This window comes from Globicephala melas, chromosome 1, assembly GCF_963455315.2.
Source record: "Globicephala melas chromosome 1, mGloMel1.2, whole genome shotgun sequence".
Lineage (NCBI taxonomy): Eukaryota > Metazoa > Chordata > Mammalia > Artiodactyla > Delphinidae > Globicephala > Globicephala melas.
Genome location: NC_083314.1, coordinates 140,373,789 through 140,390,022, shown reverse-complemented (window position 1 = coordinate 140,390,022; position 16,234 = coordinate 140,373,789). Strand labels below are relative to the sequence as shown.

The 16,234-nt window shown below is 38.5% G+C and overlaps 1 protein-coding gene across 2 annotated transcripts in view; it reads left to right on the top strand.

Moving 5' to 3' along the window:
- Positions 1-2,626: 2,626 nt before the first annotated feature.
- PRKAA2 (protein kinase AMP-activated catalytic subunit alpha 2) overlaps positions 2,627-16,234 on the top strand; it is a 71,106-nt gene continuing 57,498 nt past the window's right edge. For both annotated transcript variants that reach the window (XM_030870283.2, XM_030870286.2), the window contains exon 1: positions 2,627-2,721. In XM_030870283.2, coding sequence (XP_030726143.1) covers positions 2,628-2,721 — 94 coding nt within the window. In that variant the 5' untranslated portion in view covers position 2,627. The remainder of the gene's footprint in view (positions 2,722-16,234) is intronic.

The window sequence follows — 16,234 nt, the reverse complement described above, 5'->3', positions numbered from 1 at the left end:
AATAGTAGGAGGGTAAAGCAGTAACAGTTGGACTGGGGTTAAGAATTGAATAGCTGCGTGGGACATTAATCTTAGAGACTGGTACTGAACAACAGAGGGACACTAAAACATCACTGGAAAATAATAAAATGGGGAATATTGTATTTACTAGAACTTCTTCGGAGCGGGGAGGTGAGACCCCCAAGTGGCACAGCTCTTAAGGAGATTCAGTCTGATGAACCGTCAGGTTGTATTGTGGGGTAGGGTGAGACAAATATGGACCCATATCTGAAATATTCAGGGCAACAGAAGACTGAGTGCTGCCACCAAGAGTTGTCCTTTCCCTCCCTCCTCACCCACCTAGCATTCGATCTTTCCTCTAAATAAAAGTTGGGAAAACAGTCAAAAATGTAAGTTTAAAGTATATATTGTTAGTCTGCCCTAAAAATAATAAAAAAATGAGAATTGGACTTTAATTGTGAAAAATGTAAACGTTCTTAGAGCATCACATATTCTTTTTTATATAGGTAGCTGTTGTATAGTAGAAAGACAAATGGACAAGTCAGAACTGGATATGAGTTCTGACTCTGCCACTTAGCTGATTAGCCTTGGGCAAATCAGAAAGGGAAAAACTAAGATTTATCATCTATGAAACGGGGATAATAATAAGTTTCTTTTATGACAATTAGTGAGATAACTGTGTTTAAATGAACTTTTTAATCAACAAAGTATCAACCCACTTGTTTGGCATAATAATAAAGCTACAAGGTAGTTCATAGTTGCTAGGTAAGGATCACAGTTATGAGGTGTATAATAGTTCAAGTTGCAATTATCAACCAATAGTTAAGACCGTGCTGAATGCTTTAAAATCTCTATTTATAGGCTGTCTTCATATAGCTTCAAGAAAGCAATCTAACACTCTTTAACATCTTTTACTAAGACGGTATAACAAGAGACACATACTTCTTGTACCTCAAAAGTAGAAGAGGTATTTTTTCTTACTAACTTGAATGAATACTGAAGGAATGACCCTTAACCAAATGAAGGTTCAGTATCAAAAATAACTGGCTATTTTCCCCGAATTGTCGGCTAGGTAGAGTGATTCTTAAATGATACTTCTTGTCAGCAAGAAAGATGATCCCAAGAATGAACAAAAATAGCCTCTGTTCAACAGCTGTGATGTCTATAATTTATAAGCTGTGATCATCTCTCATTGGATTGTCTTGGTGTCCAAGCAAGAATGGATGCATGTTTGTCATTTGTATATTTATCACTTCTCAGAAAACAAATTTTTGTTGCATCTTATTCTTTCTGATCAATACATTTTTCTCTTTACCTATAAATAGTGAGATGAGACTTACTGTTTGGGGAATGTGACCTTGAAACTCTACTGTCAGACACTAAGTTAAAAATGTTCAACTAATCCTTAAACATTTATTCCCAATCACTAAAGCACTAAAAGACAGGCAACACTGAAGAATAGGGCATGCAAGTTAGGAAAGAAAGAAGAAAAGAAGGAAGGGAGGGAGGAGGGAGCAATAATCATTTCATTTACTATACCTCGGCAGTCTTTAAATGCTCTGCCTGGATGTCACGCTTCTAGTTACCTCTTACCGGTTTTCTCCCCCCTTCAATCTTTACCTTTAATTTGTGTCCTTATATTGCTCTTGCTTTTCGTAATTCTTTGTCCCTTAGGTATCTTACTTCCCATGCTCACCACATTCAGTTTCCCTCTCCATTTCTTTCACTGTTTCCCTCTTGTGCAGCTCTACCACAAACTATTCCTACTCTATATATTTATGTAAGTATGCGCTAAAATACAATCGAGCAAATATTGGGACTGGTTGACCGGAGAACTTTGTGCAAACTAGTTAAAATTGAGAGCTCTGGGAGAGGGTCTCCTCCATCTCTAGGACAAAATAATTGAGAATTAGAAAGTACGAAGAGGAGGACCACTGAAGCCAGCACAGAATCGGGTTCTCTATTGCGCCGTGACCTGTATCAAAACACTCAGCCCGTGACTCAAGAAACTTCCTTGTGGCTCTCCTCCGACTGACCTTCGATCAATGCCCTTCCCCACCGTCTCCAGCCCCACTTCCCTTGCACCCACACGCTGCTTTTCACGTCCCTCTCTCCTCACACTTCAGGCCTGTTTCTTCTCCAGATTCAACTTCCATCTCTACATTCCCTAAGATTCGGCCCAAATCTCACCCTCTCTTTTCCACTCCCTCCGGTTCTCCTGCTTACGGGCCCCCTAACCCGGCTCCCGCCCTTGGGCCCCTCCCCCAGGTAGCTGGGCGCCTTCCTGCCCCCACCCCTCCCGCGCACACCTGTCTGCCTCCGACCCTCCCCGCACGGAGCTCGGGCCCTCCCTCCACTCCTCCCGCAGCGCTCGGCTTCCCGCGCCCACCCCGGCCGCCCGCCCCGGGGTCTGGGCGCGCACACGGCCCCCGCCCCGCCCACCTGCTCTTGGGGGCCACCCCCGCCCCCGCCCCCGCCTCGCCTAGTCCCCGGCGTCTTGGGCCCCCGCCCCCCCGCGGGCCCGCTGAACTGTGGGTAGGCGGCGGCGGCAGCACAGAAGAGCTCGCGGCGGCGGCGGCTGCGGCGGCGGCGGCGCGGGCGGCGGCGCGAGGTTGCGCGCCCCGAACATGGCTGAGAAGCAGAAGCACGACGGGCGGGTGAAGATCGGACACTACGTGCTGGGGGACACGCTGGGCGTCGGCACCTTCGGCAAAGTGAAGAGTTGAGTACGCGCCGAGGCCACCGCGCCGAGCTGCCAACCTCGCGGGAGGCCAAGCCCCGGAGCCCCGGAGCCCGGGAGCCCCGGGCCGCGGGCGGGCGGCTGGCAGCGGGTGGCGGGGCCTGGCGGCAGGTGGAGTGGCCCCGCCCGGGCCGCGCGGAGCCTGGGGACCCCGGGAGGGCAGCGTGCAGCGCCTCGCCCCGCGGCAGCTGTGGGCGCCGGGCGAGGGGGCGCGGGCTGGGGCGCGGGCGTCGCGGGGTCCAGGGCCGGCGCCCACCGCGCTTCTCCCGGCCGACCTCAGTGCCTTCCTCTGTGAAGCCGGGAGACTGTGCTGTAGGGCGAGGTGCCTTCCAGCTGGGAGGCTGTACGGATAGGACTGGGGAATGACCCACGTTCCTGATGGTGGAGTTTCCATTTCGTGCCAGGTGCCCAGTTAGGTGCTTCACGTGTGATCTCCTTTAATCCTTATAGCAGGTGCAGGTGTTATCTTCACCTTAAACGTGAGAAAACGGGGACCCCTGGGGTATAGGAACGTGCTCAAGGTCACACTGAAATTGGCAGAACCGTGATGAAGGTCTAAAATGTCCTCTAATTTTGGCCAGGCTGGGCGGTTCCTGACATTGCGATTCTTTCGTGCTCTCAGACTCTGGGTTGGGTGGGGATGACAGTTTAGGGGATGCTCCCGGGGCAAGAGCGGGGTGGGTCTTTCTGATGCCTGTGTGAAACGCTGGAATGCAGCTGGCTTGGGTCAGGGCTTAATCAGAACTGGGAGGTCTGAAGGTTGGTTGGTGTTTGTAAAATGGTTCTAGGAAGGCTTCTGGGATGGGGAGGACGGTGATGGGGATCTTGGAGTATGTAGGGCTGAGGCCAGAACTGCTAAGACATGCTCTGCTGAGGTCTGTATTCTTGGTGATGGGATCCCATTTTGGGTGTAGTAAAGCAGGCTGGTTTTGAAATTTCTTTACTTCTTACTAGTTAAGTATTGAACTTTCCTGTTTTTCTTGTTAATAAGGGTCACGTGGGATTTAATTAATTTGTCCTCTCTCCAGAACTAGAACGAGAAGTATTAAAAATACTTCTCTTTTGATTGTTGCAAATCCAATATTATAAGTAAAATGTTTGCTTTTTTTTTTTTTTTCTTTTTGCAGGGGAAATATTAGGTAGGCACTTTGGAGATTTTACTGAGGCCTCTATTTCCTTAAAAAATCATATTTTAACCTTAAATCAAGGCTGTTAAATGGATAGAAGAGACTCGTTCATTCCTGTGGCAAGGATTGGCTCTTACTTACTTCCACGTGTCTGATACCCTATCGTTTGTTCAGAAAACACTTACTGAGTGCCTACAATGTGCCAGGCATTGTTCTAGGTAATGGGGATACCCTAGGAACAAAATCAGATTAAAATCTCTCCTTTTGTGAAGCTTCTCTTCTAGTAGGGGAAGACAAACAATAATTGCAATATGTATATAAAATATTCAATATACAGTATTTTTAGTGCTATTGAGAAAAATGAATCGAGAAGAGAGGATAGGGAGTTTAGTGAGGTTAGCAATTTTCAATAAGGTTGTCAGGCAAGGCCTCACAGACAGGGTGGTATTTGTGTAAAGACCTCAAGTTGGTAAAATTCTTTGAAGTCCCGTGAGGGCTGTGAAGTCCTGGCTTAGGTTTGAAAGACATCATAAAGTGGACAGTTAGGAGAATATATTTAGAATGAATATAGGAGGATCCAGGAAGTGGATTAATGCCTGTGCCATTACTAAGGACTATTGTGTTTTGACGTTATACCCTCAAACCTTTGCCATCTAGACATGTACACTCTCCAGGTTATATAATGTACCCTACGCCCTTTCAAATTGTGTTAAAATTTTGTCCTTTTAAATTCTGTAATCTGAATGTTGGCTAAAACACCCATCAGATCAATCGGTCCATTGTCATAGGACAACTTAAATATCTTTTGTATATATTCTTGAGCTGCTTCTAGGCACTTCTTAAAATATAAACCAACAGAAGGTACTTTGATTTATGAGAAATCCTTTTCTTGGAGGACCCCTTCCCAGTGAGCAACCAACTGGAGGGGTGTTCCTAACACTATATTAGCACTTCTCCAAAGTTAGTCTGTGGTTTCCCATCCAAGGTTAGAATTAGTACAATTGCTTAATAAAAATTATATAAGTTGCTGCAGTCTAAAGTTATTCATTTACAGTTGACCCTGGAAAAACACGAGTTTGAACTGCACAGGTGTACTCCTATAGCAGACTTTTTTCACTAAAGACATACTACATCCAGTGTTATACAGTCCCAGGCTGGTTGACTCCTAGAATGCGGAATCATGGATACTGCAGGCTGACTGTAAAGTTAAATACAGGTTTTCAACTGCTTGGGGTTCAGTGCCCCTAACTCCAGTGTTGTTCAGGGTCACTTGTAATTCTTTAAGGGACTAGAAACAAAAGCACATGCATTTTAAACACAGCTTTATTCAGGTGTATTTTACATATCATAAAATTCACCCATTCCAAGTGTACAATTCAGTGATTTTCAGTAACTACCGCATGGTACAGCCATCATCATAAATCGATTTTAGAACATTTTCATCACCGCAGTAAGATTCCTCTTGCCCACTTATAGTTAACCCTAAGCCCTAGGAAACTGCTAATCTGTTTTCTGTCTGGATAAATCTGCTTTCTTTGGACATTTCTTATAAATGAGATCATTCAACATGGAGTCTCTCATGTCTGACTTCTTTAACAATGCCTTTGAGGTTCATGCATGACATGGCATGTGTCAGTAGTTTGTTCCTTTTTATTGCTAAATAATATTCCGTTGCATGAGTATGCCGTATTCTGCCTCTGCAGTCACTTGTTGGTGGCCATTGTTTTCCATTTGGGGCTATTACAAATAATGCCACCACAAACGTTCACATGCAAATGTTTGTGTAGACATATGTTCTCGGACACATTGGGTAGATAGACCTAAGAGCAGAATTGTTGGGTCATATCATGGTTTTATTTTTAGCTTTGGGGGAAACTGCAGACTTTTCCAAAGTGGTTGTACCATTTTACAATCCCACCAACAATGTATGAGGGTTCTTATTTCTCCAAATCCTAAGATTTGTTTATTGTCTTATTATAGCTGTTCTAGGAGGAGTGAAATGGTATCTCCTTGGGTGAAATGTCTGTTCATATATTTAGTTCATTTGTTGAGTTGTTTGTTGTAAGTTGAGTTTATAAGAATCTTTTTTTATAAATTCTGGATACAAGTCCCTTACTGCAAATATTTTCTCCAGGTCAGTTGTTTGACTTTTCATTTTCTTAATGTGGTGTCTTTTAAAGTATAAATGTTTTGAATTTTTATGAGGTCCAGTTTATTGACTTTTTTCCTTCTATGGACGATGCTTTTGGTGTTATATTTAAGAAATCTTTGCTTTGGGTTTCAAGGATTTGCTCGTATTTTTTTTTTTAAATAAATGTTTTATTAGCTCTTAACATTTACGTCTATGACCCATTTTGAGTTAAAATTTGAATATGGTGTAAGATGAGGTTCTAAGGCCAACGTTTTGAATATGGATATCCAATTGTCCCAGCACCGTTTGTTGGAAATACGTGCATTTTTATTTGGTATAGAGTTAGACTTTGTAAATTTAATTTATACTAAAAAACTTAGTAGTAAATGATTTAGTTTTATGTGGCTATAAAAACATGGAAATGGAGGAGTGATGAATATTTTATGTGCCTTCTCTCTTAACTGTTGTTATTTACAGATATTGAAAGTTTAACTTCAGTTGTTGATGTATCAATTTACAGACCAAAGTTAGGTACAGTAAACAAAAATGGAAATAACTAGTTTTCATTTAATAGTACTGGTTTCAAGCTATTTTTAAAAAGCATATGGAAATCCTTCTATTTGTTGATAAATAATTGAAGCCTTATTTAAAATATTTTAAACTGATTTTTCTCCATTGTTCTAGTGTAAGAGTACAAGGGGAGTGCTTATGGAAACAGATTATGTGGGCTGACAGGGTTTAGAAGTAATGCTTTTTATCTACTTAATTTTTTTTCTGTATATTGATTGTTTTGGTTCTTACTCTTTCCAGGGTAAGGTAGAACTTCTGTTTAAGAGCTCTTGTAATTAGACTTGCTCGGTTCTTATCTAAATAATGAACGTGATAGAAATTCTAGAATAGATCTGGTGTTTGTGTTATACACTGGTTGGAGAAAAAAAATGTTTTTAATATAATGGTAATTATTTGTTTAAAAAGAAGCCTGTATTTTTGAGGTGAGGACTGATAGATTTGATTTATGAAATAATTACTCTTCATTGGAATTGTACAACATAGGATCCTTTGTAGTCAAAGTAGCCTTTTCTAGTCAACAAGGTCTCATCAAGGCATTACTTTTTCTGTTTTTCAGATAGTTATGTGCATGGCTCACAGAATTGGCTTTCAAGAAATTAAGTAAATATTTTATTAATACCCCACTTATTTTTTAGATAACAGGAAAGATAAGCAAATGGAAAAATTTTTATTAATTTTTTTAAACAAGTAGTGTTACTTTTTTGAAATGTAAGTAGCAAGTCCTAAATGGTAAATTAGATTTTGGACAACTACCTGGTCAGTTGGTGGGCCTCAGAGTTACACCTATGGTATTTGGGGCCCACACTGGCATTGTTTTTGACTCTCATGTAGTATCAAGGCCCTAAACACTCTCTGGGCTTTGTTTTCTTCTTCTCCTAAAGCACGGCACTAGAACGTGAAATTTGTGAGGTCTTTTACAACTTATTTTTTAAAGATTTAATTTCAAAAAATGGGAACGTTTAATTGTTTCCTCTGGCTTAATGGAAATTTGAATTACCGAAGACCAGAGCTGAAATAAAGATGTAATATAAAGATGTAATATAAAGCAAAAGAAAAGGGAAACGCATTTGTAACACTTTAGTGATAAAAGCTGCAACTTGAATCAGTTCTTACTATGTTTACTATATATGCAATTGATTTTTATTTATTCCCCAGAGTAATCCTGCATTTGATATTATCTCCATTTTACTAATTGTAGATATTGAGAATCAGCTACTTTAAGTAATTTGCCCAAGGTCATGGTGCTAGTAAGTGGCAGAAATGGCACATTCAGGGTTCTCTGATGCAAGTCTGTGGTATATGGAATGGAAAGTAAAAATGCATAGTGTGATATCTTGTGAGTTTCAAACCTACAAGGATATAAGTTTTACATGTCCATAGATATTTATCAGGGATTAAGAAAATAAGATTTAAATGTATTTATTTTAATCCAAATTTACAGCCAATAACAGTTTTTTTGAAACTCCATATGGATGGTTAAAAATTATATTTTCATATAAATTTTACTCTGGTGCCTTAATCCATTCCATTTTTTACATGATAAATTTACTGAATTCTGACAGTTTTCACCCAAATTTTAAAAAAATACCAGGTATTTCAGGGTTCCTCCCCATTATGAAAATAACCTTGACTAAAGATTACCAGTAACCTTTAGTAAACAGACTAAAGAGAATTTGTAAAAAAATAACTTGATGTCCTAGGAAGAAAGAACATTGGTTTAGGAAGGCATTAACTGGGGATTTTTAATTCCATACCACACCCAGTTATATGAATTTAGGAAAACCCTTAAACTTCTCTGAGCCTGTTTCCTCCTTTGTAAAATGGCCATAACAACACTTGGCCTACCTGCTTTCTAGAATGTTTTTGAGGATTAAATGAGTTGAGGCACTGAAATGGCTTTAAAAAATAAATTGCCGTACAAATAGATGGCACTGTTGTGGAGATGACTAGATACACGGCCATCGTGAGTGAATCCTGCACCCTGTGTGAGGTGTTAATAAGTGTTTGCTGATTGCAATTCTGATTGCAACATTGAGACAGAGCTTTTATAATCTGCCCCTATTTTTTGGTTGCCTGCATTGGAAAGTTCCCAATGACTAATTCATTTGTGCTATATGATAATTATTAATGTTTATATTAAAAATGCAGTATCATTTTTGGTTAAGCCATGAAATTTGTTTTTTCACGAATATGGAAAATGAATAAAATAAAAATGAAGTGGAAATAACTGAATGTTCATGTAAGTTGCTAGCTGAACTGATTTTACTTTTGAAAATATGCAAATTCTAAACAACTGTTAAACAATACTTCCAAATAAGGAAGCTATATATTTTCTGAAATACTAGAACATTAGTGTTGGAATGAAGATCAATTCATTGTATCTCTCAATTAAGTGAACAGTGTGCTATTTAGGGTTTTGTTTTTTGCTTTTGCTGATCTATATATTGTTTTTTATGATTTCAACATAGGTAATTTTGTCCTTAGTGCTGCATGGATTTTGTTCATTTTGTGTAATCCATTGACTCTCAAAAGATATTTTTCCATAGGAAACAATGTTATAAATGATGGATAGATTTCAGGTGAAGTCCACAAAGGCAACATGGTATATAGTATAGAGAACACTGGATTTTAGAAGGCCTGGTGTGGAAGTTTGCTGTTATATAAGCCAGCTATGCGGCCTTAAGCCAAAGTCACTTGATCTCTGAAAAAGGGAATAAGACTGTATGTTCTTTTATACTGTTGAGAGTAGTACAGGAGAAAATGTAGGTGAAAAGATACAAGTACTTAACTTTTAAGTACTTTATATATACTTGGGTCCTATTATGTACTTAAACCTGTAATTTGCTGAACTCTGAGAATAATCTGTGATCTGGTTCTGAGACCAGAATTTATTTGATGATGATGAGGAAGAGTTTACTATCTCCTGTTTTATTTTTCCCTGGTCTTCTTTCCTACTTCATTTGAATATGTTCATTAATCTAATTCTCTAGACACTGCTCACTTATCACCATCTTCTGTACACCATGCGTATGCATGCAATGCATATATGCAAACATGTAACAGATGTATATTCCAGGTCTCATGGTAGTGATCGTAGAACTCTTGGAAGAAGGAGGCAAAGCTGGAACAGGGAGGAGGATGTGAGCAGCAGTTGGCAGTTTTTACGTGTGGCTTGTTGTCAAGGTTCTACTTACAGTAGAACCAAAATAATACATGCAGTTCATTTTTTGTAGAACTATGGAAAATGCAGACTCTGAACTAAAAATGCCTTTCTACAAACTTTCTCCTAACATATTTATGTAAATTAGAAAGGATTTTTGTAATTGATCATATACTGAGGAAATTACTTCAGTTCTGTGGCCTCTCTCCCTTTCCCATGCTGACACAGCACTGCTTTATCTAGGTTTTTTTTATTTTTTGTTTTGTTTGTTTGTTTTTTGTAAGAACATGCAAAAATATTCACTTACCTCGTGGTCCATGTTAGCCTTCCTTAAAGCATTTCGTACTGTTTTGTAATGATAACACTGCCCCATTTATTCTGAGATTCCTGTGGTTTCCTTGATAGAGAAAATATTTTATAGAGAAAGCAGTTAATTTTTTGAAGCCAGGTAGGTAATTTAATTGGATCTAACAGAAGATCTAATCTCAAATCCTTTAAGAGATAATGAGAAAGTGGGGGCACAAGACCCCTAAAATACTGAATGGATTATGAAAGTGAGAGCCAGTCTCCCTAGTGTATTTATTAGATGCAAATATAAGAGCAAACACTTTGAATCAAGTTGAATAGATTTTTATCTCTTATTTAAACCATTGAAATGCATGTGCAAAGTAATGTGTTTATTTTGAAAGGTGGTGAACCATTTTATTTTTAGTTTGGTGTTATTAAGGAAAGAATTTGAGGCAGCTCTTATCTCTGCTAATAATAGAAACCTTCACCCCTTCAAGGGAACAGTATTCTTGCTTAAGTGGTGTCTTATGGTTAACAGTGTTTGCCTCTGATAAATTTTACTGTATTTCTTTTGGTGGTGCTTTAGTTTTTAAAGTGTTAATAATTCTTTTTTTAATTTGCCCTTAGTTTTTTTAAACAGCCTTTTATATAATCATCAAATCTTGCTGTAATGTCTCTTATTCTGAATGTTTATGTATCAATTTATTAAAATACTTTTTTTAGCATCTTTTTTCTTCATAGTATTTTGTACATTTTACACGCTATTAAAAACATAATGAGCAGTATGTTCTCATTTAACATCTCTCAATTTCTAAATTATAAATTAATTATAAGTTATCTAGCTATCATAATTGAAAATAATGGAATTAAAATTTTAAATATACCATAAATTTTTCTAAATTCTTACTTTACTTGATAAATACCATAAGTATTAGTTATTTAATTTTTGTTTTTAATGTGTTGGAGCATAACTTGGTACCATATGTATTCCATAATTGACTTCAGTTCTTCCAGATTTAGTTAATGAAATAATAGACCGAATATATATTAAGCATCTACCATGTTTAGTCATACTGGATTTTAAGCAAACTATTTTTACCAGTGTTAAAAATGTGGCAATGATACTACAACAAATGATTTACTAATTTAAAATAAAGAGGAAAATATTCATCACAGAATTTACTTAAACGATTCTTCTCTCACATTTGAATTCTAAGTCAAATATGATATGATGAATCCACCTGTTACTTAGATTTATACCAGGCCCTCTTAGTGCTCTACTGATTCACAGTTGGATAGTGTAACAGTTATACTATATGCTGTAAATTTGCTTTTAGTAAGAAATTTGACTTTGTGTCTTATGGTAGCTTTTCGGATAAGATAAAGAAATGTGCTCTGAATGTCTTATTGCTGATGAACAACTATTCCCAAAGAATTTAGGAGTCATTCTAAAGGGAAATCTTTGTCGTTTATTCTATTTAACAGGTATAGTAAGATTTCCTATTTGGGGTAGTACAAAGCTAGATGATATAATTAATAGACAAAGAATCAGAATTTAAATTTGTATCGACTGCTTGAATTGCTAGGTAGAATTTAATAGGGATAAGTGTCAAATCTAGCACTTGGTTAAAAACAGAAACAAAAAACAGGTGCATAAAAGAGTAGAACAGTTGATAGCAGTTCCTAAGATGTTGAAGTTCTGTCTGACCATGAGTTTTGGAAACATATATTATGAGTGCTTAAATGTAAAAATTGTTATTGGATAGAAAATAGACATATGGCGGCCATATTAGTTGATAGCTGTAGAGGTAGTATAGTTCTGTACTTCATATTAAGCCAAATTTTGAATATTGGGTTTAGTTCTTGGTTCCACAATTTGGAAAAAATCTTAGCCAATTATGTTTCATTCAGAGAATGATCATTATAACTAGGGGAGTTCAAAAAGTATGCCATATGAGGTATGGTAAAGAATATTTTTCATACTATGAGAAAACCTATTTTAAGTGTGATAGCTGTTTTTAGACAATTAAAGTACCATCATCTGGAAAAAGGAGTCCCCATATTCAGTGATGCTTTGGAGGATAGAACTGTGACTATTGAGTGAATGTTTTAAGGAGGCAAATTATAATCCAGAACAATGAGGATCTTTCTATCAAGGAGACTGTCTAGGAATGCTACAACTTATACCACACGTCAGTTTTATTTCTGTTATTGACATACTTGCTTGGGTATCAGATGGCTACCAAGATCGTTGCCATAAAATTTCTAGTTTGAATGGAAAGTTGGTGTAGATAATCTATAAAGTTCTTTTTAACTTTAACATTCTGTTATTGCATATACATTTTTTTTCCAGTGTGATTGACTTCCATATCTGGCTATGATTTCTAACTTGCATCAAATCAATTTTCTAGTTACAAACAATTAGAAAATCTGGAGAAAATTAAAAATCTGAAGGCAGGTAGGACTTGAGTGATCACTATCCCTGGGAGAAGAAAAATGCATTGGAGGGAGTCTGACATTTTATTTGGCTTTTCTCTTTGAGTCATTTGCCAATTTGTAAAAATGGTAACTGTAAGAAGCCAAACAGAGAGCAGTGGCTAAAAGGCACTGCAGAGTTTGAATCCTGGGGAGAACAACAGCTGGAGTTCATAACTTATCAAGGAGGAGAGTCCCAGGTAACCATTTGGGTTTTGGTTGCAACCCCGTGAAGACTGAAATCCTTAGAATCAGCTTAATCCTAGACTTATTAAGATGATCTGCCTCCTATCTTTATTCTCTGTAGGGAAATAAAATCAGGTGGACCCTCTACAGTTTTTCACACACAGTGTTTAACATTCCAGGAGACAAGGCCAAGACAATAGAAAAAAAACCCCTAGGGATTCAGATATTAAAGCTATCAGACATGGACGTTAAAATAACTGTGATTGGAGTTATGTCAGCGTCATGGTGGTGTGAGTTGTTCCTTTTTTCTCTGCCCTTCAATTTACATCTAACTGGACATGCATAACAACAACAACAACAACAACAAACGCTTCTGCATAGCATACCAGGACACTCCAGAGATCCATCCATCTGTGTACCTGAAAGTGGGTAGATTGGACTGCAGAAGAGGCTGTGGAGTGAGGGAATGGTGGCAGCAGGTCTAGCCATGGGCCAGCACAGACCATTTTGGCAGAGGAGGTGAGGGTGAAGGTGGTCAGTGGGGTCTGCCCACCTCTGCATGCTGCAGCTGCAGGAGCTTGTTGCTCTCTCTGAGGAGCGACCTCAGTGACTGGGGGAGCGGAAGGAAAGGGAATTAGGCAGACAAAGAAAACTGAAGGAAAGCATCTCCCACTGTTGGTCCTAGGATTCTGGCAAGAGGACTGCCCACGGTTGCTGGCTGCCCATCCCCCCCCAGCCCCAAACTTGGGGATCCCTCTACTAGGATGTGGGCACACCCAAAGTCTGAAGTGCTTAATATACAGCTCCCTCACTGTGCCGCCAGCCACCCTCCCCTCTTTCGTTTTTCTCCGACAGTTTTTGTTTTGTTTTGTTTTTATTGCACCACTCCCAACTCCCAACCTTAGGGATGAGTTAGCACTGGTAAGAGAAATGAAAAAACCTGTGCTATAGCGCCACCTTCTTGAAAACAAGAGGAAGTCTTCTAATTGCCAATGTACTGAACTGTTAGGAGCAAAGTAAACAAAGCCTTGCCTAAATAAAGGTGTTGCTACTTCAAATGTGGCAGCAAAGGCTCTTTTCATCAAACACCATGGAAAAAAATCATTGTAATATGATATCACAAAAAGAAAATGACACTTTTCTAGCAACCAAACCCAAGGACATGGAATATTGTGATCTAACTGAGAAAGAGTTGAAATTAGCTGTTATGAGGAAATTCAATGAGCTACAGGAAAACTTAGGCAATACAGTGATCTCAGGAATAAAATTAACAAACAGAAGGAGTACTTTACCAAAGAGATTGAAATTCTAAAAAGGAACCAAAGAGAAATTCTGTAGCTGAAGAACTCAATAAGTGGGATGAAGAATTAGAATGCAGTGGAAATAGAGCAGATCAGATGGAAGAAGGAATTAGTGAGCTCAAGGACAGGAATTTAGAGATGATTGAGGTGGCAGAGGAGAGAGAAATAAGATTTTTTAAAAGTGAAGAAACCCTGCAAGAACTCTTGGACTTCATCTGATGAGCCAAAAGAAGGAGAAGAGAGAGAAAAGGGAGCAGAGGGTATATTAAAGAAATAATATCTGAGAACTTCCCAGACCCGGAGAAGGAACTAGATATACAAGTCCACAAAGCTAATAGAACCACTAATTATTTCAACACAAAAAGACATTCTGCAAGACAGATTATATTAAACTTGTCAAAGGTCACTGATAACTTTAAAAGGTGGCAAGGAAAAATAGTAGCCTACAAGATTACCCTCATTAGGCTATCAGCAATTTCTTAGGAGAAACTCTTATAGGCCAGGAGAGAGTGGAGTGACATATTCAAAATATTGAAAGATAAAAGCTGCCAACCAAGAATATTCAATTTGGCAAAATGATCCTTCATATATGAAGGAGAAATAAAGGCTTTCCCAGACAAACAAAAGCTGAGGCAGTTCACCACTAGACCTGCCTTACAGGAAATGTTGAAAAGAGCTCTTCAAGCTGAAATGAAAGGTGAAAGTACACAAAGCTCTGATTAAGATGTTAGACAGAAAACTAACCTTTTTTAGAATAGTATATTAAACTCTTAATTAGAGTATAAAGTTTAAAGGAAAAGAACTGTAGCTGCCACAACTTGTAATCACTGCATAAAAAGATAATTTGTGATGTCAAAAATGTAAAAGAGGAAGAGTAAAAGAATGGAACCTTCACAGGCAAATGAAGATAAATTGCTATCAGCAGAAAAAGGACTATTTTATCTATGAAATGTTTCATGTAAATTTCATGGTACCCACAAAGCAAAAATCTAGAATGGAGATTGAAACATTAAAAAAAAAAGGGGAGGGACTTCCCTGGCAATCCAGTGGTAAAGAATCCACCTTCCAATGCAGGGGACGCAGGTTCGATCCCTGGTTGGGGAACTAAGGGATCCATGGAGCATCCATCCATGCCGTGGAGCAACTAAGCCCGCGTGCCACAACTATTGAGCTCATGCGCCTCAACGAGAGAGCCCGCGTGCCACACACTACAGAGCCCACTCTCTCTGGAGCCCACATGCCACAACTACAGAGCTCAGGTGCCCTGGAGCCCGTGCACCCAGGATCTGCAACTAGAGAGAAACCGAGCAGACCATGCACCGTAATAAAAAGATCCTGTATGCCTCAACAGAGATCGTGTGTGCTGCAACTAAGATCCAACGCAGCCACAAAAAACAAGGAAAATAAATATTTTTTTAAAAATGGGAGACTGAGCAAATCACCATGAAAAATCACCAACTTATAAAGTTAGACAGAAACAGAAGGAAAAAGAAACAGTGGTGAGATAAAAATAACAGAAGATAAAAATAAAATGGCAGTAGTAAATTCTTACATATCAGATAATCACCCTAAATGTAAATGGATTGAACTCACCAATCCAAAGGCACAGTGTGGCTGGATGGATTAAAAAAAAAAAAAAGACCCAATTATATGTGACCTACAGGAGACTCTTTAGCTCTGAAGACACACAAAGGCTCAAAGTGAAAGGATGGATGATGATATTCCAAGTAAATGGCAACCCAAAGAAGGTGGACGTAACCATACTTATATCAGACAAAATAGACTTCAAGTCAAAAGGTGTAAGAAGAGACAAGGTCACTGTATAATGATAAAGGGGCCAGTATATCAAGAAGATATAACAATCATAAATATATATGCTCCTAACATGCAAGCACCAAAATGTATTAAGCGAATAATAACAGATCTTAAGGGAGAAATAAACAATAATACAATAATTGTAGGGGACTTCAGTATTCTATCAACAGTGGATCATACAAACAAATTCAACAAGGAAATGTTGGAATTGAATCATACTTTAAAACAAATGGACATGTACAGAACATTCTATCCAACAGCAGCAGAATACACATTCTTCTCAAGTGCACATGGAACATTCTCCAGGTTAGATCATATGATAGGCTACAGAACAAATCTTAACACATCTAAGATTGAAATCATACCATCTTCTCTGATCACAATGGTATGAAACTAGAAATCAACAAGAAGATAGTGAAAAGATCTAAAAATATATGAAAA